Raw genomic sequence first — 11,876 nt, 5'->3', positions numbered from 1 at the left:
GGGGACACCAGAAATGGCCTTCACTCACTGTGCCAAAGTGGATAGTCGAATACGGGTGTTGGTGTGACGATCGAACGCTTTAACCATAAGGTCACCCCACGTCTCGAAGATCAATCTTTAAAGTATGTTAAAATGACTCGGAACTAACCACAGACAATGCATGACCGTCAGACACTCTATCCACAAGAACAGGGGTGTCGTCATGTCCAAACAGTTCACGAGTGGTGAAAACAATTGCGTATCTGACGACAAATATGGACCCTAGTTCAAAGCCCGTGTCCAGATTTGGATACTCAAGGGACGTAACACCATGTATGAAGAACAACAGGGCGTGTTTGCATCTTACTGTATTTCGGTTAACAAAAGACGTATTCGCAAATCATTTTTTAATTATTTATTCCAAAAAGGTCGTACATTTATTATATGAGACCCTAAAATATAGAGCACCATGTGGCTACGTATAGTTTAGAAAACATAGAATTATAACAATATGAAAATATCTACTAGTTTCAGAAAGCGAAGCAGGTAGAGCGTCATGAAAACATGCCAAACAGTTATTGTTTGTCATGACTCAGAACGAGACCAAAGACGCGTGCATTGACAAACAATACTTTTTGAATCTACATTATCGCTATATAAATATGTTTCAATATCAGACGGATCGGTCATCGTGTGTTGCTTCATCAATAGTGCCGAGAAATGATGTGTACAGCACCATGGGACGTTGTGACGTCACCTCCGGTCAACAGATCACCCCCTTCCGTACTGACAATGCAAACCACAAAGGCACCTTAACAATTAACACATGGAATTCATAACCAGACGCTCAACTACATGTTTAACAATTGTTATGATTTGATCCAGCATGCAAAAGACAACTCGTTCTATAGACACGATGTCGAATCCCCGACCGTCCAATGTTCTTACAATCCCTTGCGAAAGTATCCCATTAACCAATCAGAGGGTCGCGTTTGGTTACATCAACGTTTTGTACAAAGAAAGACTTATTGGTAAGGCGTGCAGTTCAACATTTCCGTCGTACGAATTATGCTTGTCAAATGGATGGAAACTTCAGCTGCCGATAAATGATCCAAAACTCACATTGTCCATGGGCACCTGTGCGGCAGAAGCGGGCATTTCACTGAAACCCTGTTCTGCCGATATCGTAACCACTTTACCAGCGACCTTCACCTTTAAAAATCAGGGCCATAATAACCTTGACCTTTACACCCTGTGTCAATAAGATTCACAACCTCCAAAATGCTCTCAGCACAAAGGACACACACGGGACACCAACTCTCATCAACATTATTTACAAAACAGTAATCACAAACAAATACTAGATCTCCACTGCCGTTAGGTTATTGCGTGTAATAGTAGGGAATTTATATATAGATTTGTTAAGTGTATTTCACTCTGCAGGGCAAGACTTTGATTTCAGCATAGAAGCATGATTGATTATAGTCTGACCATTCCGGTTTGTCCACGAGCATTAAAAAACATCAGAACCTAAAAATGGTTTCATTCCAGATTCTCCCACCGTTATCAGAATCAGACATAATACTCGTTGAGCAACTGAACCAAATATAGCTAATAAAAAATACACATTTCTGGACAACTTTCTAACAGTGAACTAAAGACTAAAGACTAAAGACTGTTGAAGACTGGCCTTTGGCAAGAAGCCCTATCAAGCCAATTAAAAGTGGAACTGAAATGGTATGGATATTGACAGAGCAGATGTTCTAGTACTGTCTAGAACCGGTCGGCCTTCTTTGTTGCGCACTCAGTGTAGTTGGCCGTTTACTTCAGTCCGGAGATTGTTGATTTCAGAGAAGCCTTCTCCTGTTGAGTAAAAGAAAGCATAAACTTTATATGGTGTGTGGTGATATTCACAGTTACCAGAAACAATGTTATTATCAGGAAGAGTTAACTCCCTTAGTACCCGAAAAATAGGTGCTGTTAGCATTTCAGGTAAAAGATACTGCAGGATTTATACAATAGTATAATTCAAAGATGATAGCATCAATTACCAAATTTTACTGATGACCAATATTCATTTAGATGACTCTAAGCTGCCATAAACGGTTACTATTCCAGCATAATAATGTGTTTACAACCCAAGGTTCTCAATCATCAATTGGAAACTATGAGCAGATCCTGGCACCTCAGTGGGACGCAACTGTCCATACATATTTCAAACAACGTCACCGATCGCAGACTCCCATCGAACTTTTCTCCGCTACAACCTTAGCATGAGGCTATTATACTAACGTTGTTGCTGTCGTCATAGAGAATGGTGGTGCAGGAGCCGCCTCCCCAGGAGAAGACGTCTTTGTTGATGATGTAGTCGCAGGGGATTTTGTCGCTGGGGCCTGGTGGGTTGCCAGCAGCGTAGATCTAAGGGAGATGATAAATATATGAAAACACAAGATGGAGAAAGGTATCGTACATATCGACGTTGATTGGGGACTGGCCAAAAGTACAAACTTTGACTTTTGAGGAACTGATTTTCTTCAGCAACATTTTGTTTGTGACGTTCACACAAGCACAAGTACGTTATCTCTATGGATCAACACCATCGAGAAACTATGGTAGTCTGTCTCACAGTCACTTATTTCCCTACTGAAAAGCCCTCCCTGGAGTGCTGAAGTACTAAACGAAGCCAGTCTATATTCCCTCTGAAGTCCTCTCTTACGTGGGGTCAGCTAGTTCTGAATACCCTGGTTCAAATCTAAATGACTCACCCTGAGCTTGTTGCCCTGCTTCAGAACGGTGTTGCCGAAGGTGAAGATGGTGTCAGCCTTGCCCGGGATGCTCCTTCTAAGCGTCCATCCGGAGAGATCCTGGTTCTAAAAGTCAAACAGAGGACACTTTTGCCTTGGGTTTCATGGTTTCATGAGCGGTGGGGTAGCCTAGTGGTAGCCTAGTGGTAAAAGCGGCGTAAAACTTAACGTAAGCAACCTCAGGTGTTCATAACTCTCATAACTTCACAAAGAAAGACTTGCAACAGTCACCGAGCTAAGGTTGATGGTATGTGCTAGCACCTATGTCTTTGATTGCTCATTTGAACACATTCTAGTCAAACTGTAATTATTTTCACGAACATATGTAACTTCGTATCAGATCAGGTTTCTGCATTTACATGCATTTTCAATGTGTTTCCAATGTGATAATTGCAGGGTCACAAAACGCGGACGTTTGTTAGTTTAAATATAATTTCCCGTTTCCTTACCTTTCCCTTGGTTCCAGAGGTGGTGTTCTCAATCATGATGTAACTTCCGTCAATAGATGACTCGACGAAGGCGATTGGTCCACGGGACGATCTTGACTGGGTCATTCTACCGGAAGCCTCGCTGCTCATGCCTGCAGAACGGTTTGTTCCGGCTATTACAGTTTTCAATCAAAAAGGTGTGAGATGAGCATGACAATATGAAAAGAGTGAGGTGAAAAAAGATAAAGAAATTAGATAAACAGATAATGTTAAACCCTTTAAATACTGACACATGTGTTAAGTGCAAATACAACGACATTGAGGGAAATGTTAATGGTTAATATTCAATGGGTATGTGCAATATGCTTCAACCAGTCGAACATTTGCTATACAAATTGGTTATATAAGAACACAAAGAGTTACATTGTGAGAGAACAATTGGGCGAGGTGTCGGCGGGATATACGTTTATTGATTTTCAAGCAGAGCAAACTAGTCTAGGCCAGACATATAATGGCAACCTGGGACAGCTGGTCACGTGACCTTACTGTCTCATTTACGTCACCTGTCCGGTAAAGCATGATCAGCACGATCATGGCCTCATTCACACTATTTGAAGTAGATAAGAGTAAACGTGCAGAATTGCTCACTGACTGATCATGGGTGGGGGCAAATATTGAAACAATGAGGGATAGGCAACCGTTAGAAAAGGGAGAGAACTAGTGGCAAGCTGGTTTCGGATTAATAATTTGTTTAATTTTTTTTGCATACAAGTGGATGTTAATGCTCAGTTTGGGCACCTAATTTGGTACCCAAATTGAGGATTAACATCCCGTAGTGTGCAAAAAACCCCCAAAACAAAGAGACGTTTCAGGGTTTACCTCATTGCAATATTTACTAGTCGCATACAGTAGGATATCAAGAGATTAAAATTACAGGGTCAACTGTTTCGTAACAATATTTTCAGTTGAATGAGTATGAAAGGACTCTGCAGTCATTCCCGAAGGCAGGAGTGTCCTCGCTTCAGTGAACATGATTTACATACGATCTCTATGACTCATAAATGCAGGCCTTTCATAAGATGTAAATAACGTAATGGTTGGTAACAGAGGATCCATTCAGCATGCAAGTTAAATCCAACCTCTTTCTGAAAGACTTGCTGTTGTTGAAAAAGTTATGCATTAAAGTACGTGAAGGTATTTGTGAACACATAAATGCCAAACGGTAGCAAACAACACTCTTATGAAAACTATAATAAAACGATGGGGACATTACAATGGTATCTAATTTCACAATATGTCGGGGGGCAATAGCCAATAGAATTCCTCGTAGCTAACGCTCCAATTCACGAGCCGTAGTTTCGTACTTCAATTTGCTCACAGCCCCAGTCATAGAAACTCACCGAATAATTTTTATTTAGCATGACGGGCAAATAAGTGTAGATCCTGTCGTGAACAGCGCATTGTTGAAATAGTTTCAAACAATCGGGACCGCCCCTGTTTGCTATGACAGTGACAGAGCGAACTTGTTTGCACAAGACGCCTCGCGTAGAAGGTTGAAAGGTCACCAACTCAATGTTGCAAATCAGGCAATACTGCAAGCCTCGCTTTGGAAAGAAAGCCTCTGTTTGAACTTTAGTTCATGGCTTGAGGTTTCGGTTGACTGGCTGAACGAGATGAATCACTGCCTCAGGTCTGTGTTCCGTCATTGTGACAGTTCCACATCATTCAATACAGCATGGATTTCACTGCACTGTATGTTAGTCTGTATGGTGTCCTGAGTGTTTTGTACGCCTTGCATTTTCAGATTAAAACCATAAGATTCAATGAAGTCAATTCCTCTTTGAACAAATCTACATTTCTGACATTATTACCTATTAAATTACATAGTTCAACATTTTTTTGTTTATAACTTATTTAACATATTTAAGTTTGGAACATATATATGTCAGACACACACTTCCATATTTTTCAGAAAGAAAATTACATAATTCGTATGATTAAAAATTAATACTACTACAAAGAATTTTAACTAGCAAAACCTACATGAAATCTAGCATAAGGCACGCGAATTGCATTTTCTGAAAAGTATTTGAATGGACTCTTTAAGGTAGCAATTTATGAAGTAATATTCTGCGACAAGAACCTGAAAAATATCGCTTTAGGAATGTCACAGCCACAGCAAGCGAGTGAGAAACAAATCAACATATTTTCACGCAACTACAAAAATGGGGTGATCAGTCACAACAGATGCAACAGAGAAAGGGTTAAAGGACACGGTCGAAAACAAAATTTTCACAATTGCATTTACCTCTGCATGCACGACCTAAACATTTACTGACTTTGTTTGAATTTGGAAACGGTGCATTTATACGACTTACGTAATTCAACACTACATACACGAATTGTTAGAAATATACATACTTTCAGATTTTGTGGCTGAAATGGAAACTTTATTCATATTTATGAACATTTTAGTCGTTACGACAGAATTGTGAATAGTTTATATTTGTATAATATCTTTCTATACACAGGTATACTATTGGCTGTGAATATATACTATTGTAGTGATATGGGTTTATATACCTTCACCGTATATATGCATATATCCTGTTTGTGGTTATATATTATGTACATGTGTCTTAAAGGAAGATCAAGATGAATTAACATTCAACATTTTATTCGTGTGTAATGAAAAAAAACCGTGACAATTCACTATATCATGATCGAAAATAGTGCTGCTAAAATACAAAGAGTAGAATATAGGATATATTTACTTTTATCACATTGATGTACACAACCTACTTAGATCGTACGTATAGCACCGGCCTTAGAAACAAAAGAGAAACTGCATGAAACATTCATCTTCTTTGCTTTGTTACATGTGGACACGTGATTGGTCAAGTTGCATGGTGCTTGAAATTGTATTATCACATGGCTCGTGATTGGTCAAAATCATGCGGAGAATGGATGAAGAACATGCTTGTCGTGGCAAAACAAAGGAACGGTGCGTAGTATTTCCACTTGTTTGGATTTGTATATACACTCAGGCTTAGTAACAATTTACACTGGCTCGTAACAAACGGAACGAAATAATTTTCCAATTTCGTCTGAGATTTCTTCACGAACATGGTGAAAATGCAGCTACGGCTGCGGAAGAGCAAATCACAATTATAACACGATCATCGTGGCGATCGCCAACATATTCTACATATTTACACTGTCAAGGACACGTGATAGGAGGGGAGATAACCACATTCTTCGTGCGAAGAATTGAAGGTAAGGAAGGGAGGGTGCAAAGATTACCTCCCCTGGGTGTAAGTGAACGCGACGTTGGGTCAAAGGTGTTAGTGTCCACACGGCAGATTTGACAAAACAAAGAAAATGTTAGTGACATACACAGAAATAAAGCATTACGTGGAATCGGTCACTCTGAGGCCTCTCTTAACAAGCATATCGTGACAGCCGGGTGGAAATTTATAAACTTTATGAAAATTATGCTTCGTTGTTGTATATACACGTTGAAATTGGACGTTAGACACTGCGTTTTTCACCCAGTGTGACGCGACTCCTATAGATACGTTTATAGTAGAGATATTGCAACAGTATAGGCAAAGCGTTAACTAGCCCGACCACAAAGCAAAAATATATGCCACATGAGAGGGCCCGAGGGTGCCCGCTTTAACGTCAGAAATAAAACATTTGAAAGTCATGCTAGAAGATGAGGGTTTGAGTCCTCCCGGGCCGACACCTCAAGGACGATCACGTGATGGTCACGTGTTTACTTCTTACTGCTATGTCCAATAGCCGTGCTGGAGGAGCTTGATGAGGTGATGAATTCACTAAGTTTTTGAGCTCCTGATCCTTGCACTCCAACTGCCTGTTCAACGATCTGTTTGAGACCAGCTCTGGAAGACAAATTTGAAAATATTCAACAGTCTTGAACCGTTTCTGACACGACATATTCCATCAACACACTTGCATTTTAATTTCCAAGATTACATTGGGTACATTAGTTATCTGAAGTTGATTATCTCCCCTTTCACCGATGTCACCAAAGATCTCACAATTCACAACTAGGCCTGCAGCATGTTTTCAACCACTGAAAGCAATGTTCACTGTTATTTCTTATGACATCCATATCGTTCTGCATTTCACTACGCTGTAATGTATTAGCTGAAAAAGACCAGCTCACACAACGTTAGCATCCATCTAAAAAAGGTAATGCATACTCTCGAGCTATGACATAACAATTGAGAAATTGGTTACGACTGCCTCACCTGTTCTCTTCACCCTCCAACAACTGCCTGTAGCAGCAGATTTCGAGCTCCAGCGACAGCTTGGCGTCCATGATGGCTTGTAGCTCGTGCAGACAGGTCTCCAGTTCGGACTGCAGACGGTCGACATCTGTCTGGTATTTCAGTCTCAGCTCATCGTTGTCGCGACGGGTCTCGGACAGCTGGCGGGCGAGGTCGTTCATCTCAGCCTCCAGGGTCCTCAGCTGAAGGGCAAATCACACATCAGTGACCTTGTAATGAAATCTGTTGTCTTGTCAGATCACCAGACAGTTGCGTGACCCGAGTACAACACTCCCGAAACCCCAGGAATCATCACTGATTTTCATGGGTCCATTCGTGTTCTTGTTACTTGACGTTCCAGCAATTTATACATATAAATTTTCTAAACCTTCTTTGCCTCTCATGCAAAATGGAAAGTGTTACGGCAGGTAATAGAGCCCTAGGTGTCCAACGGTCTGACATATATAGACCTACATCCTCTTTTCTGGTCCTACTCACGGTGAACTATTCCGTGATCGTGATAAAACATAAAATCGTGTTGGTTTTATATTACTTCAGCTACATACACACCTTAAAAGTTAAACTAGACACATAATTTTCTTTGGTGTTGAGGTTTTGTGGACACAATGCATTACATTCACGTAACATATTCAGGGTATCGCTAATGAGCATGAATTAAACCGTCCAACTCAATGTTCTCAAGATACAACATTTGAGATTTTCAAACAAATTTATGTTTAAAGAGATCGCAAGTTCGTAGTCCAAGAATATATCGTCTTACAGAAACCCATGAGATGGGATGGATGCGTCGCGCGAGTGTAAAGAAACTAGATCAAGCGAGACCACTTGTTCGTGGTCATTACAACGCTATTCTTTACCTAATTCCTGTTTATGTTTCCATAGTGTCAGTAACAGCAGTAACTATGGCAACGACTAAAATGATAAGCCGATGCCAATGAGTGAGACGAGATTTAAGTGGCTTCAGATCTACTGGAACAGCATATACACTGATATTCCTTTCTGCCTTGAACGTATAAATGTAACGTATATTACGTACCCTAGCCTCGGCGTCGTTGAGAGCGCTGGTCCTGTCCGATAGCTGTCCCTTGAGTTTCTTGACCTCTTCCCTCAGATGGGTACTCTCCAAGTTGTCCTTCACGGCACCGCTCTGGAGCTGTCTCACCTGTAAATACGAGGGAGATCATTCTAAAAACCATCTCTCAAAGGGACAAAACTCTCTCGGCGTAACAATCCCGAAAAGGGCAAATTCTGCTGTGGATGATTTTGTTAGGAGTCATCTCTTATAGTGACTATTGCGAATGCTAAATTTTGACATTCTAGGAGTTGCTGAATTGCGAGAGAGAGAGAGAGCTACTGTAATTGCAAGTGCATGATCTATATTTAGAAACTATGGGTAAAAAAAGGCACGTTTACATCATATGAAAGCAAAACGCAGGGCTGAATGAATAAAACAAAGTTTGTAATATTTAATACTGCACATCGTGCTTAAGTACATTCAAGAAAAAGGCTTGGGCGCGTCCCATAAACGACAGTCGCAGGATCAACGATGGGTTTCGAAGACCGGACCACAGGTCATGAGGGGTTAACTCACCTGAGCATTCATCCTCATCTCCAGATCGTCTCTCATGGTGGCAACGACGGTCTCGTACTCGGCGGAGAGGTCTCTAATGGCCTGGGCCATCTGCTTGTCCCACCATGCGCGCATATCCATACCGCCGATCCTGGTTGTCTGTTGTGTCTCTTGTGGGATCTGCAGGTAAAGGTGTTAGTTAGAAACTAAAATACTTACAAATGGAGTATACCTGGGTATTACTTTCTATAACAAATATCGTGGTTTGGCATTTCAGGTATATTTAGCACGTACAAATCACCATTGTAGACTAAACTAAGCTTATAAGGAACCCACAGGGAGTACCAATTTAAGTTCATCATAACCGTAGTTCGTTGTCCTTCCACGTATTTCGACTAAAATATGCAAGTTTTAGGACGTGGAATGATCTAACAGGCTCCTCCTACCCGTTCGTGCGCTTGTTCTAAATTTTGTTTACTTTTTTATTTATTGTAACATTAATTTAAATGTACAAAGTATGGTCTTCGAAGAACAGAACATGGAAAACATAATGGCAACAGTCTTACACCTTCGCAAAGCCGAGTATCGGGTCAATACACATTCAAGTCATTTAGCCATTTGTATTTCTGTGAATGTCTCAATAGGCCATACAGAAAGCAGGACACAAATAAACCCAGTTCGTTATATCCGTTGGGTTGCTATATGTGTGTTCGTGTTAACTGTAGTTTGCTGTATTTGCTAGGTATACAAGTATGATAGAGTCACGCACCTTGTCCAGAAGTGACCTGAGGAACTCGCACTCCTCCTCGAAGGTCTGTGCCCTGTTGGAAGCCTCGATGTGGGCAGCAGTCTCAATGTCAAGGTCCTGGAAACATGGATTGAAATTAGTTTTAAAAACCAATATTTATCTTACATCAGCCACATATGGCACTGAAGTCAAACACAATTACCATATAAATCATCCAGATTAGGGTAGAACTGAATTCGTTCAAATTTTACGATGTAAAATATAGTTCTGGTCGAAGAATTTATTTATTGACACAAGTTTATGTCACCTCCAAAAAGAATTATTCATAGTGAATTCTTATATTGTGACGGTACCTGTAAAATATAATATAAAAATCATAATCGATCAATATGTCTTTGTTCTTAAGGTTTTATATCAACTTCATTCTTAATTAGAAGAAAACATCCATTGTATCGTCAACATAGTGGAACACTCATAACATACGTCATGCCACAATTGGTGCAAAAACACCCACGTAGTTTGAGAACTGCAGGATGCGCTACTTACAGCCCTGTATTTCTTCAGGTCATCATTGGCCCTGTTGAGGAGTTCACGAATCTTCTCGTTCTCATCCTCGCTGTTCCTGATTCTCAGACGGAGGGAGCCAAGCTCGCCCTCGTACTCCCCAACCTGGGTGGTCAACTGGTTGATCTTGGAAATATAGTCGAGCTTCTGCTTCTCAAGGATGTCGATTCTGTAATAGCAAAATAACCCAATGAACCAACGCGTTGTGGGCAGTTTGTTTGCTCTTTGTTAATTTATTTCTTGGTTGGTTGATTTATTGTTTACTGGGGTCACTGGGAAGTATCACCAGCGTTCAGACAAAACAGTCTTCGAATACTAGTGTCCATGCCATCTGCGGGTACCAAGCTCTGCAATGTTCCAGCTGCACGATAACAGTCCATAGTCGAGGGATCCAGTGATTAACATCATGAGCACCCCACCAAATTGGAATAGGGTGCATGCGTTAACCAAGTCAATGAGAATGACCTCCCCCAAATCCCGTTAATTGCCTCTTAATAGAAGACAGGCGCTACTAAGCCAAGTTTTTCGTGTAAGCCGAACAGGTTGCAAAGCTTTTTATTTAGATAGTATTTCCAATTTTCCTAGCAACAAAAGATGCGAAAACCCGGATTTTTGGTGGTAGCTACGTCCTTGGAAACATGTGCTTCTGAACAATACACTGACTGTCAAGTGACCTCTACGAGAATATGATTTGTAATGCATAAACATTATCATTTTCGAATTAATGTCCCTCATGAACTGTGACATTCAGTTTAGTGGGACAAATGTGACACAGTGAGCAACAAAAAGTTGTTACAAACCTCTATTCACCACAAACTTTAACCTTAGTATGTCAACGCTTCGTGCAATCTAAATTTCAGAAAATATCGTAATTTTATTACACCAAGTGTCGCAAACCTTTCCTATGGTGCTCAGGGCTCTATAGGCTATGACAATTAAAGGCATATAAACAGCATTCATAACAGAAATCCCAGGCAACAAATTCTCTATCTTAACTTTGCAAGCTGAAATTGGCATATATCCTTTGACTTTTTGATATATTGTATGGAACTTATGAAAAGAAGAGTTAGATGGGATTGTATACATACTATTTGTTAACGCATATTTCTGAAACAGATGAGGCAGTGTTCCTACCATGTTGCCGTGTATGAGTAGCCTTGACCTTTAAACTGGATCATACAGATTGATTTCACTTCCTAAACTATCGCGGATATCGATCTATGGCATTTCGCCATAGACGGCGACTTTACGGCTGGAAAATCAATTGATAAGTCAGCATGGTCTTTCGCATTCTAGAGAGGTTATACTGCAAGCACAGAGTGCCGTACAAAATAAACACGATGCTTCACGTGTCGGCAGATATACACTTTTGCATTTTCCTAGTGCACCGTTCGTAATCTCGGATACGATAATATCCCGGCCCTACTACACGGGCGTGTTTAACAAGGTAATAACATACATACATAC

The 11,876-nt window shown here is 40.5% G+C and overlaps 1 protein-coding gene across 2 annotated transcripts in view; it reads right to left on the bottom strand.

Annotated features, from left to right (window-relative positions):
- Window positions 1-611: 611 nt before the first annotated feature.
- The window catches only part of LOC137273656 (non-neuronal cytoplasmic intermediate filament protein B-like), a 13,692-nt gene continuing 2,427 nt past the window's right edge, over window positions 612-11,876 (bottom strand). Inside the window, exons 2-11 of one of the 2 annotated variants that reach the window (XM_067806445.1) lie at window positions 10,392-10,578; window positions 9,867-9,962; window positions 9,119-9,277; window positions 8,564-8,689; window positions 7,489-7,709; window positions 7,001-7,116; window positions 3,233-3,363; window positions 2,745-2,849; window positions 2,272-2,397; window positions 612-1,842 (exon numbers count right to left, since the gene is read on the bottom strand). In XM_067806445.1, coding sequence (XP_067662546.1) covers window positions 1,801-1,842; window positions 2,272-2,397; window positions 2,745-2,849; window positions 3,233-3,363; window positions 7,001-7,116; window positions 7,489-7,709; window positions 8,564-8,689; window positions 9,119-9,277; window positions 9,867-9,962; window positions 10,392-10,578 — 1,309 coding nt within the window. In that variant the 3' untranslated portion in view covers window positions 612-1,800. Of the gene's footprint in view, window positions 1,843-2,271; window positions 2,398-2,744; window positions 2,850-3,232; window positions 3,385-7,000; window positions 7,117-7,488; window positions 7,710-8,563; window positions 8,690-9,118; window positions 9,278-9,866; window positions 9,963-10,391; window positions 10,579-11,876 lie in introns of both variants that reach the window. The other variant, XM_067806444.1, reaches the window with a different exon arrangement.

This window comes from Haliotis asinina, chromosome 2 (assembly GCF_037392515.1).
Source record: "Haliotis asinina isolate JCU_RB_2024 chromosome 2, JCU_Hal_asi_v2, whole genome shotgun sequence".
NCBI lineage: Eukaryota > Metazoa > Mollusca > Gastropoda > Lepetellida > Haliotidae > Haliotis > Haliotis asinina.
This window is presented reverse-complemented; position numbering and strand designations above follow the sequence as displayed.